Below are 18930 nucleotides of genomic sequence, written 5' to 3' on the forward strand. Positions count from 1 at the left end.
TCCACTTCTGGCCACGATACTCTCCCCCCAGTCTCTGAAGCAGCTGCAGCTCTGGGGCTGGCAGGCTGCAGCCGCGCCACCCAGTCTGACCTGCCGGAGCAGGCTGCAGCCGCACCGCTAGGCCTGCCCGAACAGCTCCTGCCAGACCAGAGACATCCTCCTCTAGCCCTCCCCAGATAAGGTGGGAAAGGGAGAGTGTGGGGGTCCCAGGCTAGGGGTGGGGTCATGTTGGGGGTGGTCACAGAGGTTATTCCCCTGACTCCCAGCTTCTCCCCGCCCCCAAAGTTTCCCCACCAGTTGCTGTCCTGGCCTGTCAGGGTAAGCAGCTGGCATGCCGGGACACTTTGTTTACTTAGGTTTACCTCCATGCCTGCGGACGCTTGAAGTAAAACAAACCATCTTGGCACACCAGCGGCTTATCCTGATGGCCCGGGAGACAAAGTTTGCTGACCTCTGAATTACAGGGTTGGCTTATGAATGGGTTATAAAAATTTTGCATTTTTACTTATCCCCGGGGGGGGGGGGGGGGGGAAGGGTTGGCTTATAAACGAACCAGCTTATGATCTAGTATATGCTGTACTAAGAATTCCGAAGGCAAGAAAATTACTACACGAAAAACACACTGGAGTTAGGTTACCATTTTCCCACATAGATTAAAAACTGTAAAACACCTGGCAGTTCTTACTCTAGTGAGTCATCTTAAGGCACCTTGAGTACAAGTTGTCTTAGAATGCCATCCCAAACATTCTAAAAGGCAGATTTAAAATCAGTGTTTCCATCTATTATACTTACTTCGATGTAAAAATTCACAGAACTGGACAAATTTATTCCACTGTTATCTTATAAACTGTTCATTTTTTAAGCAATTACTGCTTTACTAATTCTCATTTCAACTACTTCCACTCTGAAATAAAAACCTGTCTGGAGTTAAAATGCAAATATAATTTATTACTCATGCACTGGACTGTGTACAGCAAGAGATCTAATCTGAAGTTTTTTCTAACTGCTTTTAAGCAATAAGGTATTTGCGGCTTTGTCAAAGAAACAAAGGGTCCTTTGACACCAGGAAAGAAACCTGATTACAGTAGCACAGGTGAAAAGCATCAAACAAAAAAAAAAAAAAAATATATATATATATATATATAAAAGGGTAACAGATTTGTTTGCATACAGATAAGAACCTACCCTTCACTTTGACTCAAGTACTTGTATGCAAGTTTAATCCAAAGCTGTACATCACAGGGGTTTTCAAGTACACTCGCCTCCAGATTAGAAATGTCATCAGTCTCATTTGTGAAATATCTGACATCATCTGGAGTCACAACAGCATCCAGAGCTCGAACATTTGTTTTGTGTTCTACAGGATTGGCTGCAAGAATAAAAAGTGTGTCTGTTCAGCATGCAGATTACCTTTCACAGTGGAACTTGAACTAATTAATCGTATATTTAAGATGAGTGAAAACACCATCAAACAGACTTCCCAAATAATTGTATTTGAAAGGTATCCGGACAATAGCCACCCACCACATCTAGAGAAAGGTAAAGGTACTGTCTCCTTAAAGATGGAAAGAAGCAATAAGTATGGCACAGAAAACTGGCTTTAGTCCCAATGTGAAAACTGGAAAAAGGCAAGTGTAGAGGGCTGCTTTTGCAGGATCAGACTGGTTAGGAATAATTTATAGGGCAGCACTGAGTGAGGCAGAGCTCATAGGAGAAAGTTCATCACAAAACGAGTCAGATTCTCTGAAGATCCTTCTTGGAGGATTCACTCTGTGGGGGTTTGTGCCATCTGTACAAATCATGTGGGAAATCTCTCCAATCTCAGATGATCCAGAACATTCTAGCAAGGTCCTTTTAAGAGAAGGGAATAAGAGCTCCTACTAAGCCTTTAAATTATTCATTTTTTAAAATAGACATACATAGATTTAATCATCCTTGAATAAAGAACAGGCAAATGAAGAGAAGTTAGTCAAGAAGGTTATGCATGGAGTATATAAATGGGTCATATACTGAAGCAAAATGTATGCTTTATCTGAATAAGCGCTTGCAACTTCCCTCCCACACCCATTAGTTATTTCTAACGCATACCACAATTTTGCCTTACCATATTTAATAGGTCCCAAAGATTGTTCTTCCTCACTGCTGCTACTACTATCTAAAACAGGTTTTCTCCAGTACTTAGGTCTCCATTTCCTTTTGTCTTTCCAAGTTGTAAATGGAGGTGCTGTAACCAACCAGAACACAGAAATTGTTTGCTTTTGCATCCACAAACCAATGTATTTTTGTTCAAAGTTAGTCGTTTTAGGTAAAATTGTCAGAAGCATTTAAGTGACTTAGAAGTATAGATTCCATTGACTTTCAATGAGACTTAGGTTCCTGAGTGCACAAGTCACTTTTGAAATTTTTACCCTATAACAAAAGTCGCTTAAAGACAGAAGACCATAACCATATGTTTCAGTGCAATGAACTTAAATAGAGTAAGCAGATCTTCTCTTTACAATACTATCCTAAGAATTTGTCAAGCTCATACACAATGCTAACACTATAATAGACTGTTTTTTTAAAAATATCAAACAAGCTACTTACTGTGACCTTTACTCTCATTGATATTGCTAACAAGAAGAACAGCCATCTGATCCACTGACATTCGATCTCTGTTTACACCAAATAGTTTTTCGACATATTTTTCTAAAATGAGACCAAGATTATAACTTAACTAGATAGAGCTATAAATAGATGTGTGCCATTTATGAAATATTAAAACATGAGATAATCTCAGCAGAAAGCTTAATGACAATATAAATACCACCACCACTATTTCAGTGCTGGTCATTTCAAGTTAATATGCTTATGAAGTGTGGCTGGATATAGAAGTCAGAATTCAGAAAAGATATATTAGGACATTTTATCTATCCCCAAGATTATTCCTGCAGTACATTTTCTAGTGCTTTGGCCTAATCTACGTGTAAATATCCTTAAAAAAGGGGGCTTCCATATGTGCTTTCTAAGCCACTGCTACGGATTACATCTCACAAACAGATTTCTTTCTGATTTTTCTAGTCTGACTTTCTTGTGTTACTTTCATCCCATTACTCCTCAAAGATGGGGAAGAGACATCCGAGGGAGGGGGAAGGAACATGGAACTTCACCACTTTCCCTAGCTCTTTAGATCCTGATTTAAGCTCCTCCCCTTGCATTTGGCTAAGAGAACTGGAAAAATGAAACTGAACAGTACACATCCACTATCCAAAATGAATGAAATATAGTCATCCTATATGATGAAAAGTACATTGTTTTTAAAAATTCATTTATAACAATCCAACATGGTTGCAGTAAAAAAAAGATCCTTTTTTAGAATAATGATGTTTAAGAAATCAATTTCTCTACTGAACCCTAGACCACTCCTCAAATTTGCATAATTTCACAAGACATTCTCCAAAACTGTAGCTAGATTTTTAAAAATGGCATCAGGCTCAGTTTCTTAGTAGCAGAATGATATAGATCATATATACTTTTTAAAACCAACAGTTTATCTCGAGCTTTTTGGCATGGCAAAACAGAAGTATCAATAGAGAGCATATTACAGGAATTAAGAAATCTTGCTTCATTTTTCCAATTTAAAAAATGTGTACACCAATACACCATTAAGTTTAAAAACATTAATATTTAGAATATTTTAAACAGGTTAAAGTTGGATGGGTAAGTGGCAAAGTTACATAGTCATCAGTCTTATCTCTAGAGAAGGGTTTGTCTCATCCTATATCCCAGGAGAATATGTACACTTCGGCTCAAAATAATCATCATTAAATCTAGCCCCAAGAATAGATTAGAATATGATTAAGTGTCTTGATTGTGGAAGAAGCTTTCCTGGTGCCTATTCACACTATACCTAGTTCCATTAATAAAGCACAACATCTCATCAAGTTGAGTATATAAGCAATACAAAAGGAAGGTAAAGGTTTCTGCTCCCCACCCATGAGATCTTGTCGCCTTCATTTCTTGTTTGAGTGAAATGCCCAATGAAATTAGGGAGCGTTTTCTCCTGAATAAAGAAGGAGTTTTTCCTGAATGCAGGAGTTACTGTCTACTACTGAGAAATTTACTATGAACTGACTGATTCAAAAATGGCTTTCCACATTTCCATACAGTAACATTTTATGATGTATACAATGACCACTAGAAAAACTGCAGTGATTCTTTAATTCTAGAACTTCCAATGAAAATAAAAAAGTTATCCTTTGGGGGAAAAATGCCCTGTTTTACATTCAGTAGGAAACAAACTTAAAAACCTGTTGCAATGCCGATTTCCTCATCAGTGCTTTTCTCTGAACAGCCAATCAAAGTTAAATTGTAAGAAAGAATGTCTTGAAACAGTTGCTTTCGGTTAAGAGTGCAGTCTTTCATGTGCTGCCTAAAAAAATTGAAAAGTTAGACTAAAAAAAGGATTCTCAGACAACAAAATATCACCAAAGTAAATATTTAATATCAGGGCCACAATCAGCAAGCGTTACTTAAACCCCACTAAAAACAGAGAAAAACAACAAAAAATTAACAATTAAAAAGATATCTATGGAGCACAATGTGCAAGGTGCCCTGAAAGTTCTACTAATCAACAAGTATGCTTTTAGGCCTTGCTTAAACACAAACTTGCAATAAAATAATTAACATGGTTTTAATGCACCCCTTTTGATATTTCACTACAAGTCAGTGTGTGGACCACACTTCAAAATACATACTTGCACTGATGTAACAAAAAGGTGCCAATTATAACTGATGTTATTTCAGTGCACGTTTGTGTAGACCAATTTAGGTATCCTGGGTATAGTCTTACCACAGCGTACAAGAAATAGATGTGCACTACTTCTGGTAAAGGAGAACACATCTAACTTAAAATAGCTAGGTTTGGTCATATGATCTTCCTCCAAAAGATAACGGGAGTCGAGCGTCTCATGCCCTTGTGTATTGGTAGGAGAATTCTTCTCAGAAATAATCTAGTTGCTATTGGTTACAGATTATATACCCAGAGTCAGTGAATCAATACTTCACTTTCACTTTTTTTTTTTTTTTTCGGTCAAGTCAGATCAACCTCATCATTTGAGAGGTTCCAATGGTTCAAGAGGCATGGTAGGCAAGTAACAGCTCACTAATGAACAGGCCATTGTTAATATAACGGGTAACACCAGTTAGTGATATGCCTTCAAATTACACAGATTTTAATGCACTTCTTCCAAAGCAGTTTTAAACTGATCTCTTGCATTACAATAGGATCTTTTATTAAATAATTCCATAATACACCACACTATAGATGTTACTAATTTATTTATAGTGTGCTAAATGTATGTTTCCTCATCCATAGTTACATCAGGTAACAAAAGACCCTGCAGTAATTATGATACAAGAGAGTTCCCACCTCAATACAAAAGAACCTAAAGTACACCCCGCAGGATCTGACATAATGGTGAACAAAATCCTCAAAAACTCAAGCAATCTTTCTTTTTCCAAATTCAGACATAAAAAGAGATCTCCCTCTAGGACTGGAATTGGCACACTGATGTTCTTCCTGCCAAGTGAATTTACGCAGGCAAGTACGTAATGAGACAAGATTTAGAATGGAAGGCAACAGTACATCATGCAGACAGACCTCGTTAAGAATCAGATATGTCTATTTTCATCTCTTGGCAGCAGTAACCTCTGCAACTTCTGATTTGGTACAAATGCACAAAGTTGAAAAGGACTCACCACTGACAATCATCATCATTACATGTGCCTGTTAAATCAAAACGGCAGAAACACTGTTTTGGCTCAATCATATTGCTGTAGGATACTGAACTGAGGTAAAGCTTTTCCTTGGTTCGAAAATAGGGGCTAAACCTAAAGGGAGAGAAAAAAAAAAAAGTAATGTGAATCCCTGGTGGACAAACAGAAAAGTGGTTTTAAATATTAATTTTTAAAAAGGAATTGTATTTTGCTTCCGGAAGTATCTTGCATTTCTGAAAAGCTGACTAGAGTAGAAATACAGCTGACCTACTAAGAGTAACACAGAAGCACAGTTCTTTCACTCCACATAGATTTCTACTCCAATATCCTGCCCTCCCTTCAGTCACCAAACCTCATTACATGCATATGGGGAATTAATGCACACACTGTAGGGAGAGTTACATATTAGAGTTAAGATCTAATGCAAACCTGGAGACTTGTGCTCTTGCACTTAATTGGCATCAAGCAGAGCTGTAAAGCACACTGCTAAGGATTAAATAACCTCAGAAGTCATAGTACTAAAAGCTCAATATCAGACAGCCTCAAGAACAGGTGCACAGAAACTCAGTATGAGCTGAGTCTTAATAGCCAGATGGTTTTGGTGGTTTTTCCTTTAATATAAAATTCAATGCTAAACTATGACAGCATTTTAAGTTTGTCAATTTCTAGTATGGCAAGGGAATCAGGATAGTCTGTACTATATTGAAAGCACAGCAAAGCTGTTCCTGTAAGAATGTTATCCTTCAGCTTCTGCCTTCCCACAGTATTACAATGCTGTAATACAAAAATCTACAGCATATCGTAAATTTATGGGCAGTGTAACATAAGAGCTAATATAAAACAAATAAAAGGAGCACTGCACTGATGGTGTTATTTTTTGTATTTAATTTAATGTAATCCTCCATTTTTAGAATTTGCTTATATCTAGCACAGAATTCATTTTATGGAACTGAAATGCCATAGACCTTTAGGTCCATCTTGCTGCACCAAAATGGGGCCTTATAGGTAATGAATGAAGGAATAATTAAAGTCACTAGAGATAAATTTCCTGTTTCTTTGAAGCAGAAAAATAATTTTAAGATGACTTTTGGTTAAAGAAAGTTAAACTTTTAAGCATGACACGTAAAACCTATCATCACACACAGAACTTTAAAATGTCAAATCTTCCAAAGAATAGAATCCCAAACTAAGATTACAAAAGCTGTTCTTAAGCCAAATCTACCTGTGGTGTTATAGAACTTGTAAGAAGAAACAGAGACAGCACTGAAAGCAATTAAAATATTCCATAAACAAAGAAGCCACACATACAGATAATATAGCTTTCATACCTGTAGGATTTAAAAACTAGAAGGGGACTATGATATGGCCCAAATGGAAACGGTCTCACTTCAGTTTGTTTACTTTGTGCCGTAATAATATCCATATCCACCAAAATTTCCTAGGAAACAAATATATATTTAAAGAACTATAATACAGCAAAAACCTAGTCTTCATTTAAAAAAAAAGCAAATCACCATGATGTAATTACAAGTTAAGTATTAAAAAAGGAGTTGAGGCACAAGTTTACCTGACCACATAAAAACTCTTCTTTAGAAGTCATAATGACAGTACTTTTTATAAGCAGCTCTTTCAAGCTGTCAGCTTTAGCATAAAGTTTTTTCAGTTCATCAATATTCAACCCAAGAAAAAGTTCAGGTTCCTCCACTGCTTTTTTACTAAGTTTGTTTATTTCTTGTTTGGGGGTGTCCATGTGCTTAAGATTAGGTTTAGTAAAAGAACTGGATTCTCTGAAAGATCTCCTTCGTTCTCTGTTTGAGTTAGACAAAATTTCATCATCAAAATAGTTTTCTTCACTGTCTAGGGTCAGTTTGTCTTGTGTAAGGTCATGAAGTGATGGCTGAGGTAATACAAATTCAGATTCCTCTTCTGCATTTGGAGTAATATTTGGTTGTTCCCTGATCTGAAGTGCACGGGCCTCTTTAAGTTTCTGAATCTTTAGGGCATACTCATACTCCAGTTGCTGTAGTCGTTTCTTCTCCAGTGCAATCAATTCTGCTGAATGTTTTTTTGGACTTGATGCAGGGGAATGATCCAATTTCAACATTTTGTTTGGCTACAAAGAAAAAAAAATCCCTTAATATCTCTCTGCATTTACTGAAATATTGACAGGAGATAATGAAACAGGGTAAAACATTTGACTCAGCTTAGAAGTACATATTTTAAACTCTTGCCTGAAAATTTAAACAAAAACAGCAGGAAAACCACAACATAATTTGCCACAATTCCACTGGAATGTTTGCTGATTTTTCTATTAAAATTAGTCTACACCACTCTATAAATCTTTAGCACACAAATTTGGGTTACCAAAGTTTACATGTAAAATGTAAAGCAAATACATATAAAAAAGTGAAAACAAAGAAAAAATATAACTTACAAAAAACTGCCTCAAATTGTCTCTGAGCTTTGTTTTTCTTCCAAATTGCGTTCCTCAGCTTGTTTTTCAGATTATTAATATCAGATCATCACTTACTTGTCTCAGCTGGATGGCTCGGGCAAAATCTTTGAAGGAGCCGAATAGTGATGTCACCAACATGCAGGAATCCTTCCCCATATAGCTCAGGCCAGAGTCTTATTATAGCACTATTCATTTTCTCCAGCAAAGAGATGGAAATAAAACCCTAACACTTCCAAATGTAAAAATCCAACAGAGAAGACTTCTGGAACAAACTTTCAGACTGCTTATATATTACGACATAGGAGGTGTATATGGGAAAAAAACTAGATTTTTCTTCACAGTTCACCTTTTAAAATACTTTCCCACTTGAACTTCTATTTGAAAATTCTGGACTCAAGTTAGCTAAACAAAATTGTTATTGCTTTTTGACTAAAGAAAGGTGCAAGTTTATGTGACTGACTTACTCTGATGTGATCTTGTTCCAGTTTTCGTTTTCCAATTTCTTTACTTGCCACTGCTTTTGCTCGAGCAAGCTCTTCTCCATATTTTAACGCCAGAGCTTTCTTCACTGTAACTCGTTGCTGGACTTTGTGAATCTGAAGAGAAAAAAATATTTTAGTACTTCAAGAAAACATGCACTTTCTACCAATAAAAAGTTTGATTTGACAAAATTTAGAGACAGCTAAATGATTTAATACGTTGCACAGTACAAATAAAGCCACGTACTTCCGAACTGAATTTACACAACTCCAAAAATATGAAAGTTCATATAGTGATAGAAAACAAATTGAACAATTTCTTTTTCCTGACAGTTCAAACCTACTTGTTCCTGAAGCTTCTTCAAAAACACCCTATTAACATCCAGAATCTTTTCAGTTGCCTGCAGTTGCTCAGCAAGTTTAGCAATCTTATTTTCAGCAATTCGTACCGATTCTCTCTTCTTCGCTTCTTGCTGCAGGAGATGTTTCAAAACAGATTCATCCTTCATTAACAGAAGTCTAAAAATTAAAAAGTTGGTTTAATAAATCACATTTTTCCAAAGACCAAGATGGCACAGAATTACAGACTACCACTCTGAACCCTAAACTTCTTAACCTGTTGCATCAGCCAAACAAACACTTTCATAGCACCTTTCATTAAATTAACTCAAACTATTCTGCAGACATTAAGTATATAACATCCCATGAAACAGGCAAGCACGTGCATAACAGCTGGGTAATCTAGGACAGATACACTGAATAGGCAGATTTAGTCCGTCAATGACATCATTTTAAATATGGTAATCAGATGAGAAAATGGCATATCTTAAAAATATTTTGTTGGTAATTTTAGATGTTCAAGGCCGCCAAAAATTCTGCTCCAGTTTCCACAGCCTAGCCCTCTTCTCAGGCAGGTGTATACTTTAGCGGAGGGCAAGAAGATGCAGACTTGACCAACAGAGGTTGCCTAAAGACAAGAAGCTACTGATTCAATAAGAGCTGTACTTAGACCTGGCAGGAAGGGCAGGCAAGAGAAAAATAGTACTTGTACTACAACTTGACTCTAAATCCAGAGCAATTCCATTGGGGGCCTACAACCGAAGTTTCAAATGACAGTGATGGGAGAGAACGAAAGAGGGCAGTAGGGTACCCTGATGGTGGCATTACAACATCACACTCATTTTGTAAAGCAATAAGTGTCAACATAAGGTGCAAAGCAGTGGATAATCCAGCCCTATTGTATTGAAGTTACACATTCAGGAACATTTTAACCTTTCATTCCCCCTAAACAAGTTCAGTGTAGTTTACATCATACTGAAGAACTTACTTGTGCTTCTTAAGTTTTGCTTCTGCTTCTGTAACTTGTTTTGTAACTATTGCTATTCTACCAACCCCATCAACTTCACCATCAGAGTTTGCAGGAGATGAATTGTTCTTCAATGGATCAGATTTAATTAAGCGCTGCTTCTCTCGACTAAAACAGACATATTAAAAAACAAAACACATGGAATATCCAGAAATTGCAAATAGCTACACATTATGTCTTCTGACTGCATATACTCCCAGAACACAAATTAGTAGGAGCACTTTATGGAAAGTAATATGGCTATATTTCAAGTAAGATTTTTGAAGTTGGAATTGTTTCCAAGCAGTTCACATACTGAATAATCTTACTAAAAAGAATCTAAAAAAAGCCAATTTATTTTTACAATCTAAGGAAGCACTTCACATTAATTCTACTGATCTTATCTTTTTCTCAAAATTAAAAAGACTGGGTACTGGTATGGCTTAAAAACAAAATATAGGTTCTTCAAAGCTGTACTCTTACACACTGAAACTCCAACGCACCTGGCAATTTCTTCTTTTAAGAGTCGATATTCAATCTTCTTATCTTCTGGTAAGGCCTCTGGGGTTCTCATAGGATCATTTTCTTTTTCTGATTTTGGAGGTGCTTTGGGTTTTGAGGCCTGTTATATAAAGAGAGCTTAATCAAAATATGCCAATATTACACCTCCCCACACACTAAATTAAATGCAAATGTTTGCAGAAGCCATATTATATTTAAGGGGCAATTACATTTTTTCTTTATGTTTAAAGCTTTAAGATGTAGTTATTAACAGATTACACAGTGGGTAAAAGGTTTTTAAAGCCAAATATACTCAATTAGCAGCCCTCTTTCTTACCTGCCACAACCTAGAATTCTGTGTTTGGGTTTTATTTTTCAATTAAGCATTTTAGTACACCTTCAAGTTTTATCCTGAGGTTATTTTTAACTAAAACAAAAAGGAGTTTACATCATGCGTGCAACACAATGAACAATTACTAGCCCAGGCACAGTATCATAGAAATCACTCAATATTCTTCTGTTTTTGACACATGACTGTCTCTAGACCCTTGCTTGAAAGGTTTGCTGTGAATTTTGAGGTTAAAAAGTGCTAAAATTAAGCTTTATAGACAGACATATGATTTACCTCTGCAGTTCTTCTTGCTTCTTTGATCATGGATTCTAGTCCTCCAAATACACTATTCGTCGAATTAGATGGCTCTCCATCAGATTCGCTATCATCGGAATCGTTCAGTGTCACCACTACTGACTTATGCTTGGGAAGCTGCAGAGAAAGTATTTATTTTTATACCTACTAGCAAAAGAAGTAAAACCAGATGCATTATAGCGTAGGCTTTATGTGAACACTTAACCCTGCTCCAATTATATTCTGGATCAGTTCTAATATGTATGTATGTGCATATATACATACATACACACACATGCATATTATATATATCTGTAAAATTAAGACACTTTCCACTTCACATAACTGCTGTGAGAATAAGTTTTTTAAATACCGAGGCACTTGCAAGTTCTGGTAATGGGAGCCCTTCTAGTGAGAACCCCTTCCAAGTGCCTGAGTATTTGAAGGATTAATTCTCACAACAGTTATGTGAAGTGAAAAGTATCTTAATTTTACAGATAGAGAATGGAGGCTAAGAAAACAGCAAGCTACAAAGGAAGTCTGTGCTAGCACTATGCAGTGATCTTTCTAGTCCCAGTTCCACATACTCAGACAAGGTACTCAAGACTGAGTGGATCAAATAATTATAGACTTTCGCATGTACGGTTAAAGGCAACTTCACCCTCCACTCTCCAATGGATTCTCTCCCTTCCTCCTAACACAGGCATGATCAAATGTCAGTCAAGACTAGACAGCTACAGAGTAATGTTTACCCTCTACCTCAGAGCAGTGTCCCTTCAATATTTTACAAATCTCAAAGAAGAAGCCTGTATTACTTCACTTTCCTACATATACCACTTCTGCAATAACACGAATTTGAGCAGCTGAGCAAAAGACAGTAACTTTGGCCTTGGCTACACTGGCGTTTTACAGTGCTGCAACTTTCTCGCTCAGGGGTGTGAAAAAAACACCCCCTTGAGCGCAGCAAGATACAGCGCTGTAAAGCGCCAGTGTAAACAGTGCCGCAGCGCTGGGAGCGCGGCTCCCAGCGCTGTAAGCTAATCCCCACAGGGAGGTGGAGTACGTGCAGCGCTGGGAGAGCTCTCTCCCAGCGCTGGCGCTGCGACCACACTCACACTTCAAAGGGCTGCCGCCGCAGCGCTGTGCACTTGCAAGTGTAGCCATAGCCTTTGTCACTTTCATTCTACTATTCTTCTCAGTGCAAGTGGAAACATGCATAGGGAGGAGTGTGATCTTATGTAGCTTTCCAGGGCTGCAGGAGCCTGAAACAAATTAGCAGTCTGTCTTCTCCCCTCACCACCACTCCCAGCAGTTATGTTAGGATCATGTACACATTGTTCCAGCACATAGTGCAGCATTGCCAACCGCAAGCGTTCAAAAACCATGAGTCAGGCACACACACAAAAAAAAAAAAAAAAAAAATGATTTAGATTATTATTTTTAAATCAAATGTTTAGTTTCTTGTAATAGTCTTCTGTGTTTTGAACCTTCAGGGAACACACTGTACACATGTTCAAGCTTTTCTCTGCAACCATGAGGGCTAGAAGCTTACTTTTTAAAAAGAAAACAAACAGTCTCAATTTCAGGAACTCAAAGAATAAAAAAAAATCCTGAATACCGCAAGCCAAAATTTAAAAATAAATAAACAAACAAACCACCACACAAGTTGGCCCTAACAGAGTGATGAGAATTGACAGTGATTGTGGGTAGAGGGGAGAGAAGCAGCTATGCAAGTGATCTGCTGCAGGTATCTACAGCTGTGTCTATACTACAGAGCATCTATCCCATATATAGTACATCTACACTACTGGGAGACGCCATGCAGGCATAGCCTCCTATTGTAGCCATAGCGTATGCCAACAGAAGGAGTTTTTCTGCTGATTTAGGACCACCACCTCCCTGAATGACATTATCTATTCTTCGTCATCATAGCTCCAGCTACACTGAGGTTTTTGTCAGCACAGTTATGTCGCATTGGTATGTATTTTTTTCCCTACACTCTGACTGACATAGCTATGTCAGTGTAAGTTTTAAGAGTAGATGAGTCTGGCCACACCTCCTTTAACACACACAGGAAAATATTCCTGTTCTAGACATTAAGCTACCGCATTCACAATAAGTAATGGCTTTTAACAAGCCTGAAAATTGAGTGACTTTTCTATCACTATGCTGATTCAAAACTCAAAAACACTTGATTAGAATGGCTATGCAAAATGAAAAGTTGTTAAAAATGAGCAAGGCTAATCATATACAAACATATCATCCATCATTTTTTAATTAATGTAAAAAATAACTAAGCTAATAATCATTAACTAGGAGTATACAGAAAAACTTATCAGGACTTGCTCAACCCTTTAAAAACTGCCCATCATCACAGCTGATAAAAGTGATCTTGCAATTAAAAAGGCTAAATATTGCAATCCATCTCCAACTAACTAGTACAATTTTTCTTTGTGTTTCTGTAACATAACAGTTGAATTGAATTTCTCCTGGGTCAGATTTAAGACAATAGGACAAAGAACTCTTTCAAAATCCTCTAACAGTTGATAAAGTGATTCAGACGAGATTTAAATAAAAAATTACCAAAAGAACAGTTTACAGAACACATGCAACTGCCAACTGATTAACACAAGTATAATGTGCCACAAAGGCCAGGAGTCCTTTGTATCTCAAATTACTCTTGTATTGTTTGAAATTAGGTTAGAAGTAGGCAGCTGACACCGAGGGTTAAGGAGATGGAAAGAACGTTTGCCAGAAGATGGGGGAAATAGGACCTTGTCCCCTCTAAAGATATCAGAAAGAGTGGGATATCATAAGGTTTTTTTAAGTAAATACAGCTAACAATGAGAGTGATGCACACGAGAGGTGACATCAGAAGACTGAGAAGCTCTGATAAATTCTAACCAAAATGACATCAGTGTAGTCAGCTCCCTTCTCCTTACAAAACAATATGGAGGCAGTGAAACACTTCAACAGTGCTTCAGAGAGATGACGGACACCACAAATCAGAAGCTGACTTGATCTGAACCCACGTCTCAGAGCCATTAAAACAGGATTAAAAAACCACCATATATTTAGCATGGACTCTGATAATCAAATTTCAGATAAGTCAACTGTCAGAACAGAACTACCCTGACCACTTAGTGCTAATCATCTTATACCTCATTAATTCCCCTCCATCTTAAAAATGCTGGTTTCACTGTTTTGTTTTTTAAATTTTCTACCTCCAAGCATCTTCTACCTGTAAAATCTCCCCTCATCTTCAACTTCGTGTAAGATAATATCAAACCAAATAACTGGACTGTATTTAAACAGTCTGTCTCACAAACTCATTGAACTGTGACCATGCCTCAAATGCTCATACAGTGCTTTGAATCTATAAGAAGCTGAATGCTAAAAGTGGGAAAGGGTAATAATCTTCAGTGTCTGACATTCCTGGTGAATGGTAACCTAAGGCAATTTAAACAATGTTTAAATGACAGCTAAACCATTTTGCACTAGACTGCTAAAAATGTATGAAATTACATTTGCGGCTTGCTTCGTGCATCTTATCTTCTCAAGATTCTCTTCCCCCCGACCCCAACCTAAAATGGGAAAAACTTTAGCTAATTTTAAAAGGTTATTTAAGAAGGGCCACTGCATCTTCTCCCAGCTCAGAGAAGCCATAAATTCTTAGATGTACAAGAGAATGAAATATTTCATTGCAAGGAAGGGAAAGACAATGGTCCAACATGCCACAGGTTCCTAATCACTGCTCTAACACAAAGAAGATCCTTTACTTCTAACTTACCATATGAGTTAAGACTAGTTCATAAGATGGTCTTATTAAAAGAAAATTCAAGTTATTTCCTTACTGTGATTACTGCTCGTGGAGGTCGTGGTACTCTAACAAACTTTGTGTTCTGTACCCGAGGCTGGGATACAGTATTAATACTGACTGCTGATAGATTGCTTCTTGGCACAGACTGGGAATTATTTGGAACTGGAGGTGAAGGCGGGCCACTATTACTTGATGTTTCCTACATAAGGAAATAAAAAGAAGGGGAGAGGGGGGAAACAGGAGGGGAGAGGGGGGGAAACAGGAGGGGAGAAACAGTATACTATATCAAACGTGTTTCAAAAGGTGTACAGCTATATGTGAAAAACAACTGAAAATATTAGCATGTTAGTGCCTATGCCATCTCTCTAAACTTTTATGACAGAGATGCTATGCCACCAGAACATATTTCAACTTTCTGATCCAAGTTATATACCTATCGCCACTTGTGTAGTGACGCCAAAACGTATATTAGGCAAGAATGGTCCTGCTCTTGTTTACAGGTGATCTGCAAAAGAAATGTTTGTGGCCTCTTTTATGACATCATATAGGCAGTTTAATTTAATTTTCATTACAAACACGGGGAGGGGTGGGGATAAGTTGTTTGTTTTTTACCTCAGAAATACTAGAAATGTCAAGTCCTGTCCATTTCATATTTGCTGGAAAACTAAAGCAAGAGCTCTCTCAGCCCTCAAATGACAGGGTTAGTAGTGTTTGAATCTTTAACAAAAAGAAATTCCTTCCAATAGTTTGTTAAATAGGTATTAAGCAAATAAACAGTTTAACAGTGAATAAAATCCCTTTCAACTGTTCAGACTTTAGTCCCTTGAAATGTTATAACCCCACCAGTCCTTCAGCAAAAACAGGTTGGACAAGACCTGTAATTTGTAATGTAAACCAAGTAGATTTTATTTAAAACTCATTCAGGATTGTTTTATATAGCCATAAAGCAGCAAAAAAACCTGTCCTATATTTTCCACTCTTTGGAAGTCACCTTTAAGTTAGCTCAAGATTGCCATCTAGAGGCTATATTCACAAACTACAAGACTACCTCTGATTTGGAAGCTCGTTTGTTAGCTAGAGACTTGAGTAGCTCCTCTCGTAGCAGCATTTCTTCTTCTTCTTCCTCATCTGCAAATGGAGGTTTGGGTGGCTGTTCGGGCTCCTCAGGTGGAAGAGGTGGGAGAGGTGGAGGAGGCTCAAGAGAAACACAAGAAATGTCATCCACATAAAGTTGGCTCAACGGCTGCACGGTCTGAGATGCGTTACAAAAAGAAAAACAGAAATTTGAAAACCAATTAGAATTAACTAAACTTTTCATTGCTAAATTATTCCAAAGACACAAAGGACATGAACTAAACTGATTAAGTCATGGTTTGATATTACAATTCAAATAGCAGTGATTTAGACAGTGACGACATCAAAGGCTGGAGTTAAATCACTCTTATTTACAAAAAAGGAGGTAGGTAATGACAAGAATAAGTGCTAAAACAGTGGCCTTTTTAGGGTTTGTCCCTTAATCTTTATTATAATGCCCTTGAAGGTCAGGAATTCAGAGTTTTTAATCCCAAGAAGGAACACCAACTAGGCACAAAGAATGATATGAAAGCTCCAAGGTGTTCAGTGGGAAGAGGGAGATGGAGAATAGCAGGCTGCTGGCAAATTCCTAGGTGAGAAGGCAACCAGAGTCTAATTGAGACTGGTACTGGGTGGATAAGGGGCCTACAACACAGCCAAAATAGGTGTTAGTCCCTAGGTGGGGGGTATTGAGGCTAGAGAGGATAGACATTTTGTATATAGGGCTGGGGGACCAGAGCCCAAGAGGGAAGTGGGGATTGGGTTGCCCTACCCTTCAGCTACACACCTGGAAGTGGTGATGCAAGAGGAGAAGAAACTGATTAGAACTCCAGCAGCAAAGGTGGTGGAAAGACAGCTGAGCCCAAAAAAGACTGAAAGAATGGCCTGGTTTTGTTGATGTCTGGAAAGGAAGGTCTTCTGTATAGTCACCCCAACACAAGAGGGGGAACAATAGATCAGCCTAAAGATACAGAGGCACAATGGTACCACAGAAGGGCCTGGGAAGAACTACTTGATGCAAACTTCTTAGGAAATTCTAACATATTTTAATGCAACATAAAATGTAGGGTCCAAGACAGTGTTTCTTTAAAGGCACAGAACTAAAACTGAAAAATTTAAAAAAAGACAAATAAATGAATTAAAATTATTTATTGTAACCTGGGGTGGCAGAGGCAAGGAAACTGGTGGTGCTGGAGGAGGAAAATATTCCACCGGACACTCAAAGAAAGGAGGCTGCACTGGAGAAGAAGCTGCAATGAAGAGAGACACATTTAAATGTAAGAAATAAGAATGGTAAGTTATTGTTGCTAGTTACCAAACATGACAAAGTCATGTTATGCTTTAATTAACCCACTAAGAATACTGAATCGCATTTGAAATCATGGCCATAAAGCAAAGTGAGGAAACAGGCAAGATGCTAATTTACCTCTCAACTTTGGTAGGTGAGACCAGATCAAAAGAGGAGTATATACTCAAACAACGAGACACACAGAACTACTTAATTTAAAAAAAAAAAAAAAAGTAGGAACAGGGTATTAACTTTATAATATGTATTCAGATATTCAAAGACAACATTACTCTAAGTGAAACCCATCTTTGCAGTTCAGTTTGATTTAACTCACAAATGCATGCTTTCTGAAACTACATGCCCCAGGACAGAGATTCCAACTGATCTTGCAGCCAGCAGTAAGGAGATGCAACACGCATGAAGGCTTCAGCACCAGATAGGGAAGAAACTCAAGGAATATTGAATACTGGGACATGTAGAGCCAGAGCCTCAGAGGCCTCACCCTTCCATAGGAAGGAGTCACATAATTTGCATGCCTGGAAACAGTATCTTGTATGGTCCTTTTGAAAACCAGGCAGCAAAAAAATTAAGAGGCAGCTAGTGAGAAAGTTTGGGAACAGAGGCCAGAGGGCAAGGAAGTCTGCTGAGAAGGAAAAAAAAAAAAAAAAAAAATGGAAAATAAGAAAATAAAATCAGAAGATGAAGAACAATGGAATAAAAGGAATAAACACAGCTAGGAAAGACTAAAGGTTATTGAAATATTGGTAACGTTTCTAAATTTGACTATATTTTCTGAAACATAGTTTCATTTAATTTGTGAGAAAATTAGGTGTAGGGTGGGCTTCTAGAAACAGTCAACAGTCTTTTTCACATCATGCTTTGGGGAGCCCCATTTCTACATGATTCCATATGAATTTATAAACAAGTTTGATGTTTCTAGTCATATTTGGCTAAGTGTAAGCCTGAAGCACTTTAGAGGATCCTTACGGAATACAAAAGAATCAGCTTTAAAACAGGACAGAATTAGTTCCTCTTAAAAGACATTGTTCTCACACACGCAGGACATTATTACAAAGGCTGTGATTTAGTCAGGGAATCTATGACTTCCAAAAGACCTCAACGACTTCAGCCAGCCACGGCTGGAAACTGCAGGGTTGCCTGCCACCCGTGGAGGCAGGGAGCTGTGGGGTACCCCAGATGCCCCAGGCAGGAGCCCGCCTCCCCCAGCACGCAGGCAGACACACACACACACACACACAGCTCCTGACTGCCCCAGGTGGTGGTGGGGAAAATCTTGGCTGCTCGGGGTGGGGGTGGGCGGGGAGGAGGACACAATCTCTGCAGCTCTGAGCCACCAGAGGAGGGGGACCCTGGAGTTCCAAGCCCTCACAGGTGATGGAGGCTCCTGGAGCTCCCAGCCCACCAGCAGATGCCCAGGCTCCCCATTTTGTTATGGAGATTTTTAGTAAAAGTCAGGAACAGGTCATGGATTTCCATTAATTTCTCATTATTGCCTGTGACCTGTCCGTGACTTTTACTAAAAATATCTGTGACAAAAAACCTTAGCCTCGATTATTACCCATTCA

The 18930-nt window shown here is 38.0% G+C and overlaps 1 protein-coding gene across 2 annotated transcripts in view; it reads right to left on the minus strand.

Moving 5' to 3' along the window:
* ZFC3H1 (zinc finger C3H1-type containing) overlaps window positions 1–18930 on the minus strand; it is a 60813-nt gene that overhangs the window by 23485 nt on the left and 18398 nt on the right. For both annotated transcript variants that reach the window (XM_050934109.1, XM_050934104.1), the window contains exons 7-21: window positions 17215–17306; window positions 16031–16234; window positions 15017–15181; window positions 11163–11300; window positions 10540–10658; window positions 10019–10165; window positions 9036–9210; window positions 8677–8808; window positions 7325–7870; window positions 7086–7195; window positions 5740–5871; window positions 4290–4411; window positions 2587–2688; window positions 2105–2224; window positions 1186–1369 (exon numbers count right to left, since the gene is read on the minus strand). In XM_050934109.1, coding sequence (XP_050790066.1) covers window positions 1186–1369; window positions 2105–2224; window positions 2587–2688; window positions 4290–4411; window positions 5740–5871; window positions 7086–7195; window positions 7325–7870; window positions 8677–8808; window positions 9036–9210; window positions 10019–10165; window positions 10540–10658; window positions 11163–11300; window positions 15017–15181; window positions 16031–16234; window positions 17215–17306 — 2488 coding nt within the window. The remainder of the gene's footprint in view (window positions 1–1185; window positions 1370–2104; window positions 2225–2586; window positions 2689–4289; window positions 4412–5739; window positions 5872–7085; window positions 7196–7324; window positions 7871–8676; window positions 8809–9035; window positions 9211–10018; window positions 10166–10539; window positions 10659–11162; window positions 11301–15016; window positions 15182–16030; window positions 16235–17214; window positions 17307–18930) is intronic.

This window comes from Gopherus flavomarginatus, chromosome 1 (assembly GCF_025201925.1).
Source record: "Gopherus flavomarginatus isolate rGopFla2 chromosome 1, rGopFla2.mat.asm, whole genome shotgun sequence".
In the NCBI taxonomy this organism is placed as follows: domain Eukaryota; kingdom Metazoa; phylum Chordata; order Testudines; family Testudinidae; genus Gopherus; species Gopherus flavomarginatus.